This window comes from Vulpes lagopus, chromosome 19, assembly GCF_018345385.1.
Source record: "Vulpes lagopus strain Blue_001 chromosome 19, ASM1834538v1, whole genome shotgun sequence".
Classification (NCBI taxonomy): Eukaryota; Metazoa; Chordata; class Mammalia; order Carnivora; family Canidae; genus Vulpes; species Vulpes lagopus.
In genome coordinates, this window is record NC_054842.1 from 28,781,968 (window position 1) to 28,806,279 (window position 24,312).

General features: G+C 36.7%; 1 protein-coding gene across 6 annotated transcripts in view; it reads left to right on the forward strand.

Moving 5' to 3' along the window:
- Positions 1–24,312, forward strand: part of ATP2C1 (ATPase secretory pathway Ca2+ transporting 1) — a 171,828-nt gene that overhangs the window by 53,554 nt on the left and 93,962 nt on the right. For 5 of the 6 annotated variants that reach the window (XM_041734119.1, XM_041734118.1, XM_041734117.1 and 2 more), the window contains one exon: positions 23,603–23,713. In XM_041734119.1, the coding sequence (XP_041590053.1) occupies positions 23,603–23,713 (111 nt within the window). Of the gene's footprint in view, positions 1–23,384; positions 23,438–23,602; positions 23,714–24,312 lie in introns of all 6 variants that reach the window. The other variant, XM_041734122.1, reaches the window with a different exon arrangement.

Consider the following 24,312-nt stretch of genomic DNA (forward strand, 5'->3'; position numbering starts at 1 on the left):
TTTTCTTTTCTTTTCTTTTCTTTTCTTTTCTCTTTTTTTTTTCTTTTCTCTTTTCTTCTTTTCTTTTTCCTTTCCTTTTCCTTTCCTTTTTCTTTCCTTTTCCTTTTCCTTTTCTTTCTTTTCTTTTCTTTTTTTGTCTCAAAGATTCTATTTATTTATTCCTGAGACACACACGGAGAGAGAGAGAGAGAGGCAGAGACACCGGGAGAGGGAGAAGCAGGCTCCATGCAGGGAGCCCGACCTGGGACTCGATCCTGGATCTCCAGGATCACGCCCTTGCTGAAGGCAGCACCCAGACTATTGCTTCTTATAACAGTCCTTAAAATATTTGAAGCTGACTCATATCCTTTATTTACTTAGAAACTTAGTGCAATCCAATTAATGGTCATGTATTGCCCTTCATAATTCTCTTCTCTAGGCCAAGCAGTCCTCACTTATTACAACAATTTGTATAAGTTCTTATTTCCAGAAATGTCACCATATAAGTTACACCGTAGCAGGCCCTAGTAGTGTTCTAATGTGAATATAGAATTCTCAAAGTGTAGTTGGATCATATAGTACTCTGGGGCCATTGGTCTTGGTCTAAAAGCTATACTTCTAATAATTCAGTTTAAGATGATGCTTATCTTTTTAGTAATAGGATTGCACTGAGAATAATTGTACAGTTCTTTAAGTGGTATATGAGGTCATACCAACATATATAATTTTCTAAATTGTTATTCTAGAGTCATCATCTGGTACTTTTGGTAGTTGTATTTTGAGTTTTGGTTTTTACATCTATCTCTAATAAAGTATATATATGCTTTTGTAACTGTGAAGACAGTGGTATATTACCTGTACTCATTGGTGTAACCTGATGAGCTCATTTGAATTATGAAGCAAGGTTGCTACCCTTTTTCAGCTTTAAATTGATGTCATCTTGGATAAGCATGCTACTTAAGTATTTGTCTGAGTTTATGATAAAATATTAAACAGGATAGAGCCTAGTGGCACATGTGTACTGAATTATTATTAATATTGTTGGTTCACCTAGCCAGAGATCTACCTGTGTGTTTAGTTTAGCCTTTGTGGTTTTATCTGTGGCATGTGACAGAATTTGTAGGATGTTTTGTTGTTGTTAGAAGACTGTAGAGTCTTAGTATTCTAACCTTGTGAGAAATTCTTAGACATAGACTGGTTTTAAATGGTTTTCTCCTTTTCACAATTTCCAAGAATCTTCTGCAGTATCTTAAGATTTTTGGGGTGACGGGGGGAGGGTGATGAGGGTGAGAAGCTTCTTTGCACCAAGTTGTTTTTGATTTAAAAGAAGCTTTTAGTTTTGTTTTTTTTTTTTAACCCAGCTTTACTGAGGTACACATTCAGAGACCATATAGTTCTTGAATTTAGGGCATACAATTCAGTGGTTTTTGGTATTTTACATTATTATTTTTATTATTTTTTAAGAATTATAAAATATATGGAATATAAAATTTACCCTTTTAACCACTTTTAAGTATACAATTCAGTGCCCTTAAGTACATTCACAGTGTTATACAGTCATCACCAGTGTGTATGTCCAAAACTTTTCTATCATCCCATCTGAAACTTTGTGCCATTAAATACTAACTGCCCATTCTCCAGTTTTCCCAGCTCCTGGTAACCTCTATTCTATTTTCTCTTTCTGAATTTGCCTATTCTAAGCTCATCATATATGTGGAATCATACAGTGTATTTGTGACTAGCTTATTTCACTTAGTATAGTGTCAGCAAAGTTCATCTGTTTTGTAACATACTGATTTCTTTCCTTTTTTTTTAAGGCTGGCTGATAAGTAGGGACTTCTGTCATTTTGCTATGCTATGTCCCTTATTTCCATCATTAATTGCCTTTTGTGTTGAGTTGGTTTTTTGTAGTGAAATTCTTAAGGTCTTATCTAATTTTCTGTGTGGTTGTCATGAGGATTGCATTTAATAACCTAAAGTTGTAATGCTTTAATTTGGATTTATATTAATTTCACTTCATTAGCTTACAAATTCAGCTCCTTTATATCTCCACTCTCTTTTAAGTTGATGTCCCCAGATTACATTTTATGCAATGTATGTCCAAAAACATAATTTAAAAAATATACAAGCGTCTTAAGTCATGAAGGATACAAAATGTGGAGTTATAAAGGTACAATAATACTATTTTTTAGACTATTGTTTTTTAAAAAAATTTTTTAGTCTCTTAAATCATGTAGAAAACAAAAAATGGAATTATAAACCAGAGTTACAATAGTGCTAGTTTTTATAATTGCCTATGTATTTACCTTTACTGAAATTTTTATTTCTTCAAGTTACTGTATAGTGTCATTTTATTTCAGTTTGCAGGTCTTTCTTTAGCGTTTCTTACAGGGCAGGTCTAGTGGTAATGAACTTTCTCAACTTTTGTTTATCTGTAAGTGTCTTAATTTCTCCCTCAATTTTGTTAATTACAGGGTTTTTTTTATCTTTTCTTAGTTTCTTTCTTTCTTGTTGGTCCACTGCTTTCTGGCCTCTAAAGTTTCTGATGAGAAATCTGATTATCTTACTGTTATTTCTTGTATATGACAAGTAACTTCTCTTGCTGCATTCAAGATTTTCTATTTGCCTTTGGTTTTTGCATATAATGTGTCTCTGGATGGCTCTCTGAGTTCATTGTACTTGGAGTTCCTTGAACTTCTTATTCTTAGATGTTTATATTTGTGTTTCATCAAATTTGGGAAGTTTTGGGCTATTATATTTTAAGATATTCTTTCTGTCCCTTTCTCTATTCACCTTCTAGGACTCCCATAATGGTCTATATTGGTCTTCTTGATGATGTCCCTCAGGTCCCTTATGCTCTGTTCACTTTTCTTCAATCTTTATTCTTTCTGTTTCTCAGATTTTAAATTTCTGTTGTCATATTTTCAAGTTTACTGTTTCTTTCTTCTTCATGCTCAGATCAGTCTTCGAATCCCTCCAGTGAATTTTTTATTTCAGTTACTGTATTTCTCAACTTCAGAATTTGTTTCTGGTTTCTTTTTAGGCTTTATATCTCCTTATTGTTCATACATTGTTTTCTTGACTTGTCCATGTCTTCAGTTTTTTAAGTGTCTTTAAGATCATTGTTTTAAGTTTGTTTAATAGGTCCACCATCGGGTACTTTTTAGGGACAGTTTCTTTGTTTGTTTTTTCCTTTGAATATACCATACTTTTGTTTCTTTGTACGTCTTGTGATTTTTTTGTTGTTGAAAACCTGGACTTGCGACTCTACTAATGTAGTAACTCTGGAAATCAGATTCTACTTCCTCTTCCACATTTTGTTTTGTTTGTTTGTGTTTTGGGTATTTTTATACCAATTATCAGCCTGAGGTGTACATTTAAGATCTTCTCAGGTCTTTTCTGAGCCTATGCATTTCCCTGGGCATTCACAGTGACTTTTATTTATTTATTTATTTATTTTTTATTTTATTTTTAAAAAAATTTTTTAAATTTATTTATGATAGTCACACAGAGAGAGAGAGAGAGGCAGAGACACAGGCAGAGGGAGAAGCAGGCTCCATGCCGGGAGCCCGACGTGGGACTTGATCCCGGGACTCCAGGATCGCGCCCTGGGCCAAAGGCAGGCACTAAACCGCGGAGCCACCCAGGGATCCCCCACAGTGACTTTTATATACGCGGTTGCTTTTTTTTTTTCTTTTTTAAAAGATATTATTTATTTATTCATGAGAGACAGAAAGAGAGAAAGAGGCAGAGGCAGAGACAGAGGCAGAGGAAGAAGCAGGCTCCATGCAGTGAACCTGATGTGAGATTTGATCCCAGGTCTCCAGGGTCACGCCCTGGACTGAAGGCGGCGCTAAACTGCTGAGCCACCTGGGCTGCCCTGTGTGGTTGCTTTTAAGTGTCCTGATCTTTAGCATCTTGCTCTCAGAAAGGGAAAGGAGAAAAATGAATGGGGGAAAAGAATAGTTGCTGGTCCTTTAAATCCTCTGAAATTCACTCCAGCTGGAGAGGGAGAGGTTTATAACTATAGAGAGGTGGAAGGACAATTGCTGGCCACGTTTTTTTGCAGTCTTTGAGCCTCTGTGATCAAAATTAGCGATCAGGGGTCATAGCACAGAGTTTCCATTATTTGGAAGACAGGTGCTTTTTGCTCACCCTGGCTTCCCTAAGTTATGTGCAAGCTCTCCAGGAATACATTCATAGCTGACCATATGCCAGGAGTTGGGGTGTGTGTGTGTGTGTGTGTGTGTGTGTGTGTGTGTGTGTGTAAGGGTGTAGGATGAGTACCTGCCTGCTATTGTGCAAGAGCTGAAATGAACTGAAACTAATTTCAGTTTACCATTCAAGTTTTCTGGAAGTTGTGAGCCTTTCATGGATTCTGGTATTCTAAAATAGTTACATCAGAGAGATTTTGCCAGCATAATGGTTATCTAGGTGTGGAGATAGATACCTGGTTGTTTCGTATTCCATCATTCATCTTCTCAGAATCCCTGTTGTTCAATTTCATTCATTCATTCATTCATTCATTCATTCATTCATTTATTTATTTAAACTTTATTTATTTATCCCGAGAGACACAGAGAGAGAGAGAGAGAGAGAGGCAGAGATACAGGCAGAGGGAGAAGCAGGCTCCACGCAGAGAGCCTGACGTGGGACTCGATCCAGGGTCTCCAGGATCGTGCCCTGGGCCAAAGGCAAGCGCTAAACCGCTGCGCCACCGGGGCTGCCCCCTGTTCAATTTTAAATCTGGTTTCACCACAGTGAAATCAGTCCTTTAAAGTTGATTTATTTCGGAACTTTGGTTATCTGATTAATTTAAATATAATGCAGTTATTAAGAAAGAGGCTAGGGGTGGCTGGCTGGCTCAGTTAGTGGAGCATGTGACTGTTGATCTTGGGGTCATGAACTTTATATTGAGCTTACTTTAAAGAAAACAATGAAGGTTTTAAGTTGGACAGTGGTTTAGTTCCTGGCTATACCCTTTACCAGTTTTGTTACTGTCTTTTTGTCTTGGGCAAATTACTTCTTTAGCCTTTAATTTTCTTGTTTACAAAATAGGAAAAATAATGCCCGTTTCAGAGTTTTCTAAGGATCGCATGAAATAATAGAAGTATTTAGCATCACCCTGGTCCTTAGCAAGCAAGAAGTATAAATCTCCATTTCTTCCTCTTGCTACTACTAATAGTCCTTTTCCTGTTATACCTCCTGAAGCTCCTACTGTGGTAACATACACGAGTAAGTATGTGGATTCCAGAGCTTTAGACATTTTTTTTTTAAACTCAAAAGTTTCAAAATAACAAAAACACCATGTTTCTTGTGGATCTTTTAAAAACAAATAGCTCATCTTTTTAAATGAAAGTGCTCCATGAAAGTTTCATAGCTAGATATTTTTGTTCTTTGCAATTCAGGGCTAAAGCCATGTAATTTTACAACTAAAAATCTGTTCAGGGGGGATCCCTGGGTGGCGCAGCGGTTTAGCGCTTGCCTTTGGCCCAGGGCACGATCCTGGAGACCCGGGATCGAATCCCACGTCAGGCTCCCGGTGCATGGAGCCTGCTTCTCCCTCTGCCTGTGTCTCTGCCTCTCTCTCTCTCTCTCTCTCTGTGTGTGTGTGTGTGTGTGACTATCATAAATAAATAAAAATAATAAAAAATAAAAAAGATAAAAATCTATTCAAATTCCTGATTCATGCCAAACTATTTTTGGCCACTTTGAGTATCTTTGATGTAACTTAAAAATATTAGAGATTGACACAGGAATTAAAAATATGCATGTGAGTTACTAAAAGTGATATAAATTACATGTTATACAGATGGATACTGAGGAATAAGTAGCTTTCTGGACTAGTGATTTTTGATTGCCCTTTTCTCTTCCACTGCTCTTCTCTCTCTCTCTTTTTTTTTTTTTTTAGTTTTTATTTATTGTTTTGTTTTAGAGAGAGAGAGTGCATGAGTGAGTGGGCGGGAAGGATAGAGGGGGAGAGAGAGGGACAAGTAGACTCAGTGGGGAGTGGGAGCACCAAACATGGGGCCTTGATCTCGACCCTGAGATCGTGACCTGAGCTGAAATCAAGAGTCTGACACTTAATAGTTTGAACCACTCAAGTGCCCCACCACCTCTCTTCATGAGAACATATATCGCAATAGAAAGAAGCCCAGTTATTCATGGGCAAGTATCAGAACCATACAAGTATTTTGCAGTTATTTTGCAGAGCAAATAGAGAATATATGTTTAAGTGTATACATTGAGTAAAATCAGTTGGATCATTGTATCTTCCTTTGACTCATTAGTTACTTTGGATGACAGAGGGTTTTTTCCCCTGAGTAGAGATTAGGAAAGAAGAGATTTAATTATGAATTTATTGGAATTAATTCTTATATGTTCTTAATTAATTTTTAATTGTATGAATGTACATTTTTTTGTTTAGTTACATAGTGTTAGTTGAAAAAGTTAAGAAAGAAATCTGTTAGCTTAGTTATTCACTTATCCTTTTAGCAGTTATCAAGAACCAAATATGTGCCAGACATGACCAGTCCTGGTTTGTGGAACCCTCAGTTCTTGTAGCCATTGAATTTACAGTAGTGTTAGCAGAGGGAAAAGACATGTCTGGAAGAGCTATGATAGCTACTTGGGTAACTAGGGGGTGGGTAGCTAATGTAGAGTTGTGGGAAAATGTCACAAAAAGATTCATTAGACTGGATAAGGCCTGAAAGATTGCTAAGGTATGGAGTATGTGGATTGGACCTGGTCCCTCTTTTCTGTAGAGATTTTCTGCAGGCATTTGAGGCAGTGGGACCAAGTAGAGTAGTAGATATTTTCCCACATTAGGCAGTGGTGTGGTTTTGGGTGTGAGTGTTTGAAGTGAGGTAGGAACTATGATTTTTTGGGGGGCAAGGTTCAGAATGTGATTTTTTTTTTTTTTTTTGGTAAAGATTTTATTTATTTATTCATGAGAGACAGAGAGAGGGAGAGAGAGAGAGAGAGGCAGAGGCAGAGAGACATAGGCAGAGGGAGAAGCAGGCTCCATGCAGGGAGCCTGATGTGGGGACTCGATCCCAGGACTGGAGGATCAGGCCCTGAGCCAAAGGCAGACACTCAACTGCTGAGCCACCCAGGCATCCCAGAATGTGATTGTTTAGTAGAGTATATGGAGCTTGAATTTCTGTTTTTCTTTTTTTTTTTTTTCTTTGTTTTTTGAAACCATTGTGTATTACTTTGTAATACTAGTTTCTTTTGGTTTAGAAATGAAACAACTGGTACCAATGCAGGCAGTGCAGCTTAAGTTACCTGACTAGTAAAGTGCAAACCTGTCTGAATCTATGATGTCCAAGCTTTCTGTGTCATTTAACCCCTCAGTTTTCTTTCTTTTTGGTCTCTGTACCAAAGTGGTGCTTTCTTGCCTGTCCTACTTATTCATGTTGAGGATTTTTTTTTAAGGTTTTTATTTATTCATTATTTGAGACAGTGTGCATGCACAGTGGAGGGGGCAGGCAGAAGGAGGAGGAGAAGCAGACTCCCCACTGAGCAGACCCCCCCCCCCCCCAATTAGGGCAATCCCAGGGCCTAGAGAACATGGCCTGAGCTGACTGCAGACACTTAACCATCTGAGCCACCCAGGTGTCCTGAGGATTGGTTTTTGTAAACGTGGTTTTATTGGTATGTACTGATTCGGAATTCATTTCCCCCATTGTGTCCTTGGAAGCAACTAAGCTCTTTGGTTAGTAGAAACAAAGTATTGAGTAGTGGATTCTACAGAAAATAAAACTAGTGAAGGGCATTTTTTTTAAGACTACAGATTAAAAATGTGAGCTCCTTTGGATTGGTTTGTTCATTTTATGTAAGACTTTGGTCTTAATTTAGATTACAGATCGGTTACAAGTGTATTCAACAGACAACAGTTGGGAATAAATGCCGGAGTCTATTTCTAAATCTTGCTTAAAGAGTATTGTGTGCTGAAAATTATAATGGAAGTATTTGGCTTTTATTTGACTTGAACATTTTTTAAAATCTAAAAGTTTGGATCAGATGGGTGAAATTTAACAAGAGAATGTGTATGATTGATTTTTTTCTTTTATTGTGTTCTTGGAGAAAAAAGTACAAATATTTTAAGACACTTTGAGGACTTTACTCATGAAGAAGTGTGTAGGTTGAAGTTTTTTTTTTTTTTTTTTAGGTTGAAGTTTTTTAAGGTTGGAGGTAATGTGGCAAATAGAGATTTACTTAGAAAGGGTCAGTGATCCGTTTTTTTTTTCTTTTTTTTTTTTTTCAGTGATCCCATTCTTTACCCCTTGTTGTCATAATGGGATAAGAAATGGGGTGCCTGGGGTGGCTCAGTCAGTTAAGTGTCTGCCTTTGGCTCAGGTCATGATTACAGGGTCCATTGGTCTCCCTGCTCAGTAGAGAGTCTGCTTCTCCCTCTTCCTTGTACCTTCCTCCCCACTCATACCTTCTCTCTCTCAATAAATAAAATCTTAAAAAAAAAAAAAAAAAAAAAGAAATGAACTGTATTTGTTAAAGAAAGCAGGGAAGAACGAAAGAGAATTCTGTCAAGAGGGGTGGAGGAGTCCTGGAAGGGTGACAGAGGGCTATCCACATTGATGCCAGAGTTAAACACTGACTGAATGGCACAGAAAAAAGTTCAGTTGTCCTCATGTAAAACATTGTTGAATGTATGATGAACTAGATAGAAAAGAAGGTTGTTAGAATTGTGGTTGTCATATTTGTATTATTTTTATTTTAAGAAAGTCATTAGCATTCTGGTAAGCATGAATTAGATAAGTGTGGGAAATAAAAATGCCTATTTTGGGAAAGGGAGAAAGTTATATGTAGGGCAAAAAAAAAGCTCAGATTGAGAGAATAGATTTAAAATACTAAATTGAAAAGACTAGTGCTAGGGGAGGAAATACTGGGACTTTGATAGAAACCACTGTTTCTATGAAATATTTGTAAAGTGAAATTCATTAGAAGCCTAAGTAGATTAGTAGTACCCAGAGGCTAGGAATAAGGGGGAAATGGGAAGTTACTGCCTTTATTTTAGAGAACAACCTTTACCTTCACATTTCTGTTCAGATCTAGGAAGGAATGAAGAATGAACCCTCATCTTTTGGATTTTAGATACCTGAGGATGTCAGAGTAACCATAGTATATGAATTCTGCGTTACAAGTTTCATCTACAGGGAGTCATAATCAGTCCTACCAATAGTCTCTGTGGTAGGCATAGTGGTGACCCTGACTTTAAAATGTTTGTTAATAATGTATACTAGAGTAGTAAACTAGATTCAGTTGGTTAACTTAAATGTTACAACCCAGTTTTTTAAATTGGAAGGGGTGGCTCCAAAATGCAATTTTTTTTTTAAAGTGTTACAGTTCAGTGGCATTAATTACATTCACTGTGTTTTGCAAAACTTTTTCATCACTCTAAGCAAGAAAATGTTCCCATTGAGCAGTAACTTCCCATTTCCCCCTTATTCCTAGCCTCTGGGTACTACTAATCTACTTAGGCTTCTAATGAATTTTACTTTGCAAATATTTCATGTAAGTGAAATCATATGGTATTTGTCCTTTTGTTTCTGGCTTATTTCAATTAGCATAATGTTTTCAAGATTTATCCATATTCTATATGTATTAGAACTTCATTTCTTTTTTATGGTGGAATAATAATCTATTGTATGTATATACCACATTTTGTTTATTCATTTATCTTTGGGTAGACACTTGAATTTCCACCTTCTGGCTCTGGTCAGTAAATAATAGTGCAATGAACATCAGCATAGGAAATATCTGTGATACGTTGCAGATATTTACTCCTACTCTGTCAGCTGTCTTGACTATGTTTTTTGGCCTGCAAAAAAATTTCATTTTTTGGTAATAAAATGTATCAATCCTTTCTCTTAGTGTCCCTGTATTTTGAGTTATTCCTGAAGGCTTAAAATTACCACGTTATAAAAGCCATAAGGCCCAGTTGCATGAATTGTCTGGTACTTAATAGTTAAGGATGGACTAAATATTACACAAGGTAAAACTCAAAAATTAACTGCCAAACTTAACAATACAGAATCTTTAAGGAGAGAAGCAGTATGTCCTAGCTATAACTATAAAATTCAGTGATGTGCCCCACTTCACAATATATACTAACATTAACTCAAAATGGGTCAGCCACCTAAATATAAGAGCTAGAACCATAAAACTCTTAAAGAAACACTCAGAAATTGGGACACCTGGGTGACTCAGTTGGTTAAATGTCCAACTCTTGATTTTGGCTCGGGTCATGAGATTGAACCCCTTGTCAGGCTCTGTGCTCAGTAGAGAGTCTGATTTGGAATTTTTTTTGTCTCTGTCTCTCTCTCTCTCAAATAAATCTTAAAAAGAAAAAAAACAAAACCTTCGGAATAAATCTTCATGACCTTGGATTCTTGGCAATGGATTATTAAGAATGACACCAAAAACACAAGTAAAAAAGGAAAAATAAAATGGACTTCATCAAACTTAAAAAAATTAATGCATCAGAAAACATTATGAAGAGTATAAAGTACAGCAACCTGATAGAAAAAATGATCAGAATACATAAATGGATAATTCCCCTTGAAACCTAAAATAACCCCTAAACATGAGATGATTTATAATTAGAAAAATGCAAATTTAAATACACTGAGACATTATTTTTTAGCTTTCAGATTGACAAAATTTAAAGTGTAACAATCTATCCTGTTGGCAAGCTGTGTGTAAACAGACCCATAACATTTCCTGATGAGAAGGCACAACCATTCCTCAGATTTGGCAGTATCCAACAAAATACTGGGTAGGCATTTGCCATTTGGCCTATAATTTTCAATTTTAGAAATTTTCCCTGAGGGCAGAACTCCAGGAATATGAACATCCATATGTAAAGTTATTCATGGATCATTGTCTGCAACTTCATACATAGGAGAGTGGTTGAATAAAATATGTTCTATCCCTATGACAGTACTGTGTAGCTTTGAAAGGAAAAAAGGAAGATCTCTGAGCTGATCTCTGAACTGATGGATTAATCTCTAGGATATATGGTTAAGAGAAAAAGGTTATAGACTGTTACTCTAAAGAAAAGAGGATGAAATAAAACATAACCACACAGCTGCTCATTTGTGCAGAAGGAAACATAGGAAAGATACCTTGGAAACTAATGAGATTGGTAACAGAGAGAGGGGGAGGTAGGGATTGAAGAAATTGAAGGGATTAGGCAGGACATTAATCTGATTTTCCCTATTTTGAATAGTTTTGAGTATTAGAACTAACTTCATGTTTCATATACTCCAAATTAACAAAGATGATGGGGAAAAAATTCCCAAATGGAATAATACAAATAAATAAGCCAGCCTTTTTCAATTGGATAACAACCATACTGAAGAATGTGCATGGGAAGAACTAACACAAGTAATTTTGGAGTACAGGATTTTGTCTATATAATCTAAGACAATTGACAAAAAGAACTATAAACAAACCTAAGACTAGAGACCAAAGGAATTGTACACAAATATTGTACTCTGGTTAGTAAAAATTTGTTTATAGTGGTATGATTAAAACTCCTACACTATTCTGTGTATTCTAGAGTAGAGCAAGTAAGTATATAATGGTGGTAATGAAAGTCCGGTTTTTCATTGTTACAGAATTAGAAATAAGGGGAAAGGGTGAAATGAACCTCGAGTTAGAAATTGGTAGCTTCAGTATGGACTCCGTGTATTTAACATATTTACAGGTAAATACAAAAATAGATATATTTCTGTGTATGTGTATATATTCCTTAATTCAGTCCATTGTGAAGTCCTTGAAGCCATAATACTTCTGAGTATTTTTTGTCAGTAAAGGGTACCAAGGCTTTGTGGAGAAATGGTTAATTCTATGCTAGGGCAGGGAAAATAGAAAGATACGCCTAGAACATCCTGTGGTGCCAGAAAGTAAGGAAGTGCTGTAAATTGGTGAGAACTTGTCACAAGGATATAGGAGGTAGCCTGTTCAAGGCTCCACATTGGCCAAAACTGGGATAATTTGAGCAAGAAAATGAATAGTAATAGATGTTATATCTTGTAGAATAAGGTAGAAATCCATGATAAAGGAAGCGAGAATATATCTACAAACACACACACAAAGGGAAAGAAGGGAGAGTTCATTATAGTTGGATTCCATTTAATAAACGTAGACAGAATGATGGAATTACAAAAAATCACATTTGGTAACCACCACAGTAATAATTGTTTCAGGCAAGAGTTACCTTGTGAGCAAGAGTGTAAAGTACAGGCTATTTTATTAGTCTCAAAATAACTCCCTACAAGAAACTTTGAAAATATAAAGGGAAATAGAGTAACTTAATAATGGGAAAATCTTGCGAGTACCACGTTAGGCAAATGTTCAAAATGAACATTACCATCAGTAGTACAAACAGCATTGTATTAGTTGGCTCAGGCTGTTATGACGGAATACTGTAGATTGAGTGAGTGGCTTAAGCAGAGGTTGACTTTCTCACAATTGTATAGGGTCGAAGTCTAATATCAGGTGCTGGCAGGGTTGGTTTCTGGTGAGGCCTCTCAGCCTGCAGATGGTTGCCCTCTTGCTGTTTCCTTGTGGCCTTTGTGTGTGCCGACTGTGGGTGTTTCTACCTCTTATAAGGACGTCAGTCCTATTGGATTAGGGCTCCATCCTAATCTTATTTAACCCTATTTACGTTTCTAAAGGCCCTGTCTCCAGATACCCTCACATTCTGAGGGTTATGGCTTCAACAAATGACATCTATAGCAAACACCATATGCCTCTTGATATGATGTTTTGAGAAAGATATAATGTTCGCTGTTTCCCCTTTCCTCAAAATGCATTGCGTGAATCTAATTAGAAATAATCAATCTCAAATTGTAATTTTTAGGATAAGGATATGCCACAAAATAACCTGTTTCTCCTCTTCCAGTGTCAAGGTAATGAAAGACAAAAAACTAAGGAACTTTTTCAGATTTGATGATACATGAGAGTTAAAAGCAACTGTGAGCCTGGATTGATTAAAAAAACAAACAAACAAGTTTATTTAATTGAATCAGGATTGAAATAAGGCCCAAATACTGTAATTGGTTAACATGTCTCTTAAATATCTCTTAGTCTAAAAAAATGTCTCTTTCCCTTGTAGCTTATTGATAAAATCAGGTTGGTTGTCCTGTAGAATTCCCCACAGCCTGGAATTTGCTGAGTACATTCTTTTTGAAGTAATTTAATATCTTCTCTACTGTATTTCCTGTTTAATTTATGGGTAGGTTAAGAGCATTCTTTGTACATTATCACTTCGAGGAGATTTAAATAAAAACCTGTTCCTGGGATCTCCACATTCTTGGGACCAACCATTTCTATGGACTCTGATTTAATTGGTCTGGAGTTCCAGCTGTAGGAATTATTGAAAGCTCCCCAGGTGATTTTAATGTACACTCTGAGTTGAGAACCATTGCTCTAGACCTAGTTACCACTGGTCATATTTAGCTTTAACTTTTTTTGCCAAGATCCACATAGTACCTATATTCTTTCTTTCTTTTTTTTTCCTTATTGAAGTATAATTAACATATGGGGTTATATTAGTTTCAGGTGTACAATATAATAATTCAGCAATTCTTTATATTACTCAGTGCTTATTAGGGTAAGTACACTCTTAATATCCTTTATCTTTTTCATCCAATTAGTGTCCCTCTGCCACCCCCCACCCCTACCTCTGGCAACCACCAGTTGGTTATCTGTAGTTAGAGTCTGGTTTTCTGTTGTTGTTGGGGTTTTTTTGCTTGTCTCTCTTTTTTGTTTTGTTTCTTAAATTCCATATATGAGTAAAATCATATGGTATTTGTCTTTCTCCATCTGACTTACTTCACTTATTACCATTATAGCCTTTAGGTCCATCCATGTTTTATATATATATATTTTTTTTTCCATGTTGTTGCAAATGGAGAAATGTCATTCTTTTTTATTGTTAATATTCTTTTTTTATTCATTCTTTTTTAAAATAGATTCATTTATTTGAGAGAAAGTGCGAGAGAGCATGAGCAGGGGGAGGGGCAAAGGGAGACAGAGAAGCAGTCTTCCCCCTGAGCAGGAAGCTTGAACTGGGGCTTGATCCCAGGACCCCAGATCATTACCTGAGCAAAAGGCAGACATTTAAATGACTAAGCCACCCAGGTGCCCCAGTGGGATTATTTTCTTTATTTCTCTCTCTGCTGCATCTTTATTAGTGTATAGAAGTAACATTTCTTTTTTTTTTTTTTTTTAAGATTTTATTTATTTATTCATGAGAGAGAGAGAGAGGCAGAGACACAGGCAGAGGGAGAGGCAGGCTCAACGCAGGGAGCCCGATGCAGGACTCGATCCTTGGTTTCCAGGATCAGGCCTTGGGTGGAAGGCGGTGCTAAACCAGTCACCCGGGCTGCCCAGAAGTAACATTTCTTTATATTAATTTTGTATCTTGTGACATTACTGAATTAATTTCTCAGTTTCAGTAGTGTCTCAGGGGAGTCTAGGGTATTTCGTACATAGTATCGTGATGTCCAGCAAGTAGTGAGAGTTTTTACCAATTGAGATACCTTCTATCTCTTTTTCTTGTCTGATTGCTACAGCTCAGGTTTCTAGTACTATTTGAATAAAAGTGGTGGGAGTATTTGTATTCTTAATAAGCATTTCATTTCACTCCCAGGTGATTCTGAAAACAACTAAATTTTGAGAATGGACATAATCCATATTCCCTTTGAGATGGTAAGACTGAGTTGGTGACTTTGCCAGATACAGGGGTGGAAAAATAAGAACTTACATATTATAGGAAGAATTTTTGGATGTTTCTGAATACTTAATAACATATTCATCCTAGATATGTTACTTCAATTTGGACTTTTCACTTTGTATTCAGTGTTTTTAAATCTGCTGCTCTGGTAATGAGGTATTTCATAAGAATGTGTTTCCAGTCCTTTCTTCCATGCCAACATTTCTTCATTGGTAGGACTGAACGGTGATTCTAAGCTGATGAGCCTGCCCACTTTGAGACACTTGCCAGCCTCTGCTCTGCTCCATGCCAGCAGTCTAGACGATCCTTGAAATGCTTCATCAGAGACAGGTTGACTTTCCTGCTTGCGTGGCTGCTACATTTGCCAATAAAATTTGACATCTAGAGGTTAAAAACTTTATTTTAATATCAGTACTTTCAAAGTTAAGAACACATGGAATTGCCTCATCCCTGTGGAAGATGGAGTAATTCATGGATAATTAAATACATTCTTTTTTTCTGATCAGTTCTGCCATATTTTTGTTCTTTGAGTGAAAAATAATTTAAAAGGCATAGGCATATATTAGGATAATAACACTATTCTGTTGCTACATACTTGTCTGTTAAGACTGAAATCCCAGTATTTATTATTTTTTTTTCTAGTAGTACCTTGGGTATTGGATATTAAGAACTTTGCCAAGGATACCAAGATGACGAAAACGAGGTCATACCCTTGTGAAGATCTAGAGCATGGGTGAGGCAAATGTGTAATTGTGTGATTAGTTGCCTTAGGAGAAGGGAGCCAGCATCTGATTACTAACCATATACTAGGTACAGTACATACACACATACACATACACACACACACACACACACACACACACATATATATATATATATAGTTTTTAGTTCTTGCTGAAATTGAATCGGTATTATCCCAATTTTCCACTGAGGAAAAAGATGCAGAGAAGTTAATAACTTGCCGGGGTCACACGGATATCAAGATATAGTCGTGGGACTATAAAGTAGGATCTAGTCAAGTCTGACCTTGACTAGAGCAGTGGTTCTCCACCGAGTGTGACCTGCACTAGTACATCAACATTTCTCGAGAACTTGTTGGAAATGTACTTTGTGGGACTTCTCTGAGACCTGCTGATTCAGAAACTCTAAGGTTAGGGCTCAGTAACCTTGTTTTAACAAGCTCTCCAGGGGATTCTGATGCTAACTAATAAGATTGAAAACCACAGTACGAGGTGTTTAAGCCTCCTCCTAACCCCCTTATAAAGCTGTAAAGTTCTTTGTTTAAATACTAGCTTCTTTTTTGCTGAAGCCAAACCATACAATACAGAAAAGAAAGGCTGTTGTATTTGAAGTTGGAGTGGGGTCTGGGACCTTTCCTGTTTTTCCAGCTCTGAAGGGGATGTTTGGTTTGGTGCCTGCTGCGCTATACTATCATCCCATCCAGATGAGCATATTACAATGTGGCTCTAAGTGAACTTATACCGTGTTATAGAGGAATACGGGTTGCCTTGTTCTCAACCAAAAACTTGGAGTTCTCTCCAAGAAACTTGGAGTCATTTGGTCACCTTTTGAAAATTCACTACTACTTCTAATGATTCATATTTCTACTACTACTTCATACTTCTACAAATATGGTTTGCAGATAGATGCCAGAAGTACAAATTTTACCTTTTACCAGGAGTGTTTTATGCATGTAAGCTTCTCTGTGTCAGTAATTATAACTGTATCTAACCTTAACCGGTGGGATTATTTAGTGCAGTTTACTTTTGGCTCTAATCAAGGAACTGCTTCTTAAATTAAACAGGTCTGCTTGATTTCTGTAAATTACTGTGAACCTACCATTCTTTTTTTTTTTTAATATTTTATTTATTTATTCATGAGAGATAGAGAGAGGCAGAGACATAGGCAGAGGGAGAAGCAGGCTCCATGCAGGGAGGCCGATGTGGGACTCCATCCTGGGCCTCCAGGAGCATGCCCTGGGCTGCAGGTGGTGCTAAACCGCTGAGCCACCCGAGCTGCCCCGAACCTACCATTCTTGAATAGGAACTGCTATTATTAGTATTGTCTTGTTGGAACTGCTGTGTCACTGTTTATTTTTTTTTAAGATTTTATTTATTTATTCATAGAGATGCAGAGACGGGGGGTTGGGGCAGAGACACAAGCAGAGGGAGAAGCAGGCTCCATGCAGAGAGTCTGACGTGCGACTCGATCCAGGGTCTCCAGGATCATGCCCTGGCCCTGGGCTGCAGGCCGTGCTAAACCGCCTAGCCACCGGAGGTGCCCCACTGTTTACTTTGGCCTGGATATGCCTTCATTACATTGATAACAATGGCTTTGTATAGTTGGACCCTTAGAGTTCCCAGATAACCCTGCTTTCTTATGCTATAGCTGTTAACCCTGGAGAAGTGCTTGGTTCTTTCAAGTTTAATAATGAGTACACTTGATTTTCTTGGGTGTTTAGATGTCTTTCTGATTACTTGCAGGTGAAACTTAGAAAACTTTGTCGAGTGGACATCAAAAAAAAAAAAAAAAAACGCCTGGGTGATTCAGCGGTTTAGAGCCTGCTTTCAGCCCAGGGTGTGATCCTGGAGTCCGAGTGGACATCAAAAAAGAGAGAGACACAGAGAGAGAGAGAGAGAGAGAGAGAGAGAGAGAGGCAGACACACAGGCAGAGGGAGAAGCAGGCTTCATGCAGGGAGCCTGATGTGGGACTCGATCCTGGGTCTCTAGGATCAGGCCCTGGGCCGAAGGCAGGCGCTAAACTGTTGAGCCACCCCGGCTGCCCAGTACTCCTGAACTTTGTAGAGATGAAATAATTTTGTTTTTCCCTCTGGCTTGACTTCTGTTGGGTGATTTGAGCTAAGTTTGCTAACTTGCTTTTTTAGAATCAGATTTCTGTGTGCTGAATTCTGACAGAAGTTTTTTTGTTCTTTTTCCAGGGACAGTTTATAAACCTATGGTGGTGGCTCACTTTAGAAGATATATACCTTTTTGAAGTAAAATAGTCTAATGTTTGAGTTTAATCCAACCATGCCTTTCAACCCCATCATCTAGGCCAGTGGTGATCAACATTGTGCATTAGATCCACCTTGGGAAGCTTTTAAAAATCATCATTTTTGGGGCACCTGGTGGCTCAGTTGGCTAAATGTGCAACTCTTGATTTTGGCTCAGGTCATGATGTCAGAGTTGTGAGATCCAGCCCAGCATTGGGCTCTGTGCTCAGTATGGAGCCTGCTTAAGATTTTCTCTCTGCCTCTGCCCCTCAGCTCACCCTTGCGTGTAGTGTAGTGTAGGGCACCCCCGCCCGCCCGGTCAAAAAAAATGTTTTGATGTTTTGGCTCCACCTCAGACACTCTTTAGGGATGGGACCTGGAGACTTGTATTAAAATGAGAAAAAAAAAAAAAAAAAGACCCCTGTCTTAGTCTGCTCTGGCTGCTGTAACAGAATATCCTAGACTTAGGAGGCTTAGATAACAGACATTTATTTCTTTCAGTTCTGGAGGATGGGGAGGAGGAGAGGAGACACACAGACATGCCCTCTGTGTCTCTTATAAGGGCACTGATAGCATCATGAGGGCTGCACCCTCATGACCTAATTACCTCCCACAGGCCCCATATCTCAATACCGATAAATTGGGGGTTAGGACTTCTAACAGAGTATTTGGTGAGGGCAGGTCGATCCATAGCAATCCCCATGTAATTCTAATTTGCATCAGAATTGGGAACTGATGTATACATCAGTGCTTAGACTCAAAATATATGAGTGAATCACCTGGTAATCTTGTTAAAATGTAAATATGGGATTAGTAGGTCTGTGATGGGGTTTATTGCCTATAGGATCTAATTTAAAAATTTCTGCAGTTTTTAAATGCATCCCATTAAAAACTCTATAGCTTGTCTTAATGTCTGGGTAGCTTTTGGTCATTTAGTGGCAGAAGTGCATAATAAAACACTTATTTCATTCTAGCCAGATTGGCCTAGTCACGTACAGATTAGATTTCTATTGCTCTCTGGCTTTTACTCGTGTTCTTGGTTGAAATACTTCCTTGACAGGTGTTAGCCATTCCCTGCTATCCATTTTTAATGGCTTGCTTCAGGGAAGTTTTCTCAGAATACTGAGGGCTTTAACAGTCTTCCCTTTCCCGAATTTTCAGACTTAATTGCATTGTGATGATTTGACTGCTGTATTGCAACTCTTAAATGTTTGTGTTTTGGTATGGCATGGTTCTCCAGCTAAGTTACATCTGTGCAAGGTATAGGTCTTTTTAGTAAATGCTTATTGGTTGCATGAGTTAAATAATTGAAGGTGTAAATCTAATAAATGCCATTATCTGAAACAAAAGTAAAGCAACTGTGAGGCTTAGCAACTTATCCTGTAGTTAAGCCCAGGATATTTTTAGGGTGAGGTAGGAGATAAGCAAATAATACCTAATGTTTGAAACTTAGTACCATAGACAATGAACTTCTGTAGTTAACATGTGAAGGACGTAACATTGCCTGTTAGAGGTGATAATACCTTCAACTACATTTATATGATCCACCTGTATTTTATAGTTCTCAAAATCAAAGCATTATTTAATCACTCAGAAATTGTTTCAAGCTGAAAACTCCTCATTTAGCCCGAGAAAATAACATGTTTGTATAATAGCATAATTGTATATAATGGTTGCCAAACTTTTCCATAGCAGCTGCACCTTTTAACAGCTCCAACAGCAATACGTGAAGGTTCCAGTTTCTCTGTATGCTATCCAACACTTTTTATTGTCTTTTTTACTTTAGTCATCCTAGTGGATGAAGTGCTATCTCTTTGTGGTTTTGATATGTATTTTCCTCATGACTAATGATGATCTGCTTGTGTGCTTATTGGTCATTTGTATATTTTCTTTCTAGAAATATATATTCAGATCTTTTACTCATTTTAAAATTGGATTATGTTTTTTTATTATTGAATTGTGAGAGTTTATATATTGCAGTATAGGCCCTTTACCAGATAAATGACTTGCAAATATTTTCTCTCATTCTGTGGGTTGTCTTTTTCACTTTCTTGATGGTGTCTTTTGCTGCACAAAAGTTTTTAATTTTGATGATGTTCAGTCTTTTTGTTTCTTGTACTTTTGGTGCCATGCTTAGAAAACATGGTTAAGATTTAAGCCCAAGTTGTCTTCTGAAGAGTTTAATAGTTCAAGCTCTTACATTTAGGTCTTTGATCCGTTTTGATTTAATCTTGTGTATGGTGGGAGGGAGGGGTCCATCTTTGTGTTTTTTTTACATGGATATCTAGTTGTCATAGCCCCATTTGTTAAAAAGAATATTCCAATATTCTTTACCATGGTGAATAGCTTTAGTATTTAGCATGTAAGACAAGCTAGAAACCTAGTATAATTCTTTGATATATGTATCTAGTTCATCATCCTGTACTGTTATTTTTACCTCTACATCTGTTCCTGCACCCTACCACCTTTGTCCAGGCTACGTTTATCTCTTGTTTAGGCATATGTAATAGTATCCAAATTTCACCACTCTTATTCTGTACTTCAATTTTCTAACTTGTACCTTTTATTTTATTTACTGTCAAGACTACAGTGCAAGGCCTTCCATTTGCTCTTAGGATTAAGACAGAAATTCGATAATATGACCCATAGGGCCCTGTAGGATCCCCACTTAATTCTTTAGCCTTTTTTTTTGCTTTATATGTCCTCCTGATTTTTTCAATCCAGGTAATTCTCAGAAGAATATATCCATATGTTCCTCTGCCACAGCTACCAGTATGCCTGCATCCTTCCCTTGTTACTCTGCCTTCCCATCTGTAACTGTGGATAAACTATCTATTCCTTTATCTAAGGCCAGTCCTTCTACAACTATGTCAGATTCCATCCCCTCTTGTTTAGTCAAGAATATCACTTTTTAAGTTATCCCATCTCTCTTCTGAATTCCTGGTTTTTCCTCTATTAGATCATCATGCTGTTTGTTATTTCTTTCATATTAAAAAACATCATCTTAAAAAATAAAACAACCGAGCTCTTAAAACCTACACTCCATTCTGGCTATAATAATCCATTTCTCTGCTCCTTTTTCCAGCAGAACTGGAAAGGATTATGTGTGCTGTCTCCACCTTATTTCCTGCTGTTTTCTCTGAACCCACTCCTGCCTGATTTTTGTTCATCACCACTCCATTGAAACTGCTTTCTTTATCTCTATGTTGCCAAGTTCAGCAGTCAGTTCTCACCTCCTATGTAGGTTGAAGCAATTTCTTCCTTACTTACCCTTCCTTTTTAAATTGTCTTCTGGAACATTTATTGTATAGTACATTATTTATAGTCTTCTGTTTCCTATTGGTATTTAGCTTCATGAGGCTAGACTTCTTACCTTTTTGGTCTGCAACAACAACAGTGCCTGGCACATAATAAGCATTTATTATATGTCTAAAGACAGAATGAGTAAGTGAATAAATGGTGGCCTTCTGTTAGTTCTTCATTCTTTAGGACTTCCTTTTGCCATGCTTCCCTCTTTCCCAGGAACTTTGCACACTCAGTTCCCTTACTACTTTCATCCCTTCCCTTAGACAGCAGTTTCTTGTCTTTCAATTCTATTAAGTATCACTTCCTCATGAAAACTTTTCTGTCCCGATTGCAATCTTTGTGTAAGCTCTCATGCCCAAGGACTTCTTCATAGTAATGATCACTTTCAGTTTTCCATTTATTTGTGCTATTCTTTGATAACATTTGTCGCCTTCCTCCTCCCTCCACCCCTTCAGTTTGTTTTTGCTCATTGTTAATACTAAGGGCCTACCAGAGTTAGATTCTCAATAGATGCAGTATTTGTTAAAAAATAAATGAGTGAACAAATTACTCTTATAAGCCATAGAACTAATGATCCATTTGAACTACTAAGAATAACATTTGTTTAAAAAGAAAACTGGCTTAGAACTCAATAATTTCCATAATTTTAGGTTGAATTAGAATCTAATAAGCATAAATGTAGATTGAGATTGCTGCCTTTGGCCAAGAAATTTGTGCTGTAGCCTCCCTCTATTACTAGCAATCCTTTCAGTGAAATCATCCTTATCACATGGTTGTCCAGCCTTTGCCAGAACACATCCAGTGCTCTTTATTCCAACTCCAGAAGTTGGTTGGCTAGAAACTCACCCTTTGGTTTTGGTGTTTCTCTCTTTCACGTGGCAGGCAGCCCTTTTTATATTTAGTTATCATCATGTCTCTTCAGTGTCTTACCCATTGTTAAGTGAAATAGTCTCACTTTATTCTATTGAAATTTTTCAGCTCTTTTGGGCCCATGAAAGATTTTATGGAGAGTATATTCCAACATGGACCCTGTCTTTGTAACAGCTACCAAAGGATTACTTTAAAAAGATTTTATGAGAAAGGCTCCTGTACTTCATATTGGGTACTTGAGATGGCAATTTCCAATATGTCAACATTAGAAAAGTATATTTCAGTAGAAAAATTATTGCAAATCTAACTTTATTCTCTTTAGTAATTTAGTTCTTTATTGAGCTAATTGTACTGGTGAATATACATGTAAATATTAAGTACTGCTTAGAGAAAAATAGCTATTTCAGCCCTTAACTAGTGGGTCAGGTATGTTTTTAATGGATGTAATCCTCACACAACTTTAGTCACTATTACCCCTATTTTACATGTGAAGAAACTGAGGTGCAAGAATCTTAGAAATAAGATTTTATGAATCTTGTCACTTCAGGTAATGTATTTATTTGATCCTTTTTAATTTTGCTTTAAGATCTCACAAGATAATGTCACACTATTTACTAGCTTTTGGAGTAGGTGTAAAGATTTTTTTTTTATGTATACAGACCTCTGTAATGAGAGCATATAGTCTTCTATTATTGTCTTATAATAAGAGAAACTAAGTTATTCTTTGATCCATCTCATTTCTTGTGTTAAAGAAGTGTTATGTCGACAAAATTTTAGGGAAATATTTTATCCTAAAAATGTTGATTATCCAAGGTTGAAGATGTTTCATCTGAAAGCTTAAAGATGTGTGTCTTGGTAATAAGATGATCACTTCAGTTTCAGTATTTTAATCGGGATGGTAGCAACTGAAATGTTTTTCCTCTACACTTTCTGTGGGGAGCTTTTGTCTCACCTTCTCCTATTTATTCAGAACTTTTTGTCTATAAAAAATCTGTCAGCATAGGACCCAGGACAGTCTGGATTGGGGATCTATTTCTGGAAGTGTATTAAACAGTTTTCTATAGATACTTGCTTATGAAGTTGCATCAAGTAGATACCATGGTTACCGCCATCTCTGTGATTTACTCTGTTCACAGCCCCTTCCCAACTGTGCATCCTCTTTTTTGCTCTTTTGTCTTCCGGCTAGTTTGGGAATAGGTTTTAAAATATGACTTGCTGTCCTGGTGCTTATGTAGAGTAGCCAGGTGTTTTTCTGGATAGTTAAGAAATGGGCTGACCAACAGGCATAGTTAAAGTGGAGAAAGCTTAGCATTCTGTCTTTCCTGTTAAACATAATGAGTTTAGACGATTATGACTACATGTAATTATCAGGATCTGCTAGACAGGACATCTGTTTTACTTTTTACTCATTATATTGGTGTAGAAATAGCATCTTTTTAATTTAATGTGGAAATTATTTTGTGTTCTAGCTGGCACTGGTGGCCTAATTTTTGAAATGTGCTTTCTGGAGAAATAGCACATGGTCAGTATAAAATTATCTTATTAGAACTAGATATTTATTTTTCTAAAAATGTTTGTTTTTTAAATGGAAACTAAGTCTTTATGAACATTTGGATATTCATTTATTCTAGAGTGCATTCAATTTTTTGATATATTCAAATATTTTTCCTTTGGTTTTATTTGCCAGGTTGCACGTTTTCAAAAAATTCCTAATGCTGAAAATGAGACAATGATTCCTGTATTGACATCCAAAAAAGCAAGCGAATTACCAGTCAGTGAAGTTGCAAGCATTCTCCAAGTAAGTGCTTGGTGGGGAGGTAGGGAGTAAATAGTAAATCAGTCAACTTAGACTATAGATAAATGCCGTCCAATAGAATTTTCTGTGATGATGTAAATATGCTGTTCTGCACTGTTCAGTACAGTAGCGAGTAGTTAATTTAAACATGACAACTCAGTATTTGAAGTGTGGCTATTTAGGTAAGGAACTGAACTTAATTTAATTTAATTTTTATTCATTAAAATTTAAATGGCTGTGCAGGGCTAGTGTTTACCTAATTGGACAGTGCAGCTCTAGGTCATTAGCATTGCCAGGAACTATTAATGCTATGTAAGGATTAGTTGGATTAATAAAATAGTTAATTATTAATATTAATTAACATAAGTAGAGTTAGGAGTTTATCATTTTTTTGTAAGTGTTTTCTAAAGTAAAGTAAAAGCTAAGTACAAGATAGGGACTGCAAATAAACTTTAATTGCCTATGTAACTTAATCTCTTTAGTTTTAAAAAGCACAGTCTAATGTAACATAGTGTTTTTTATTTTTCTTTCAGAATTCACGTATTTTAATGATGGCATTAAAAAACATTGGATATCTGTGTTTTTGAGGTTTTTTTGGTGTA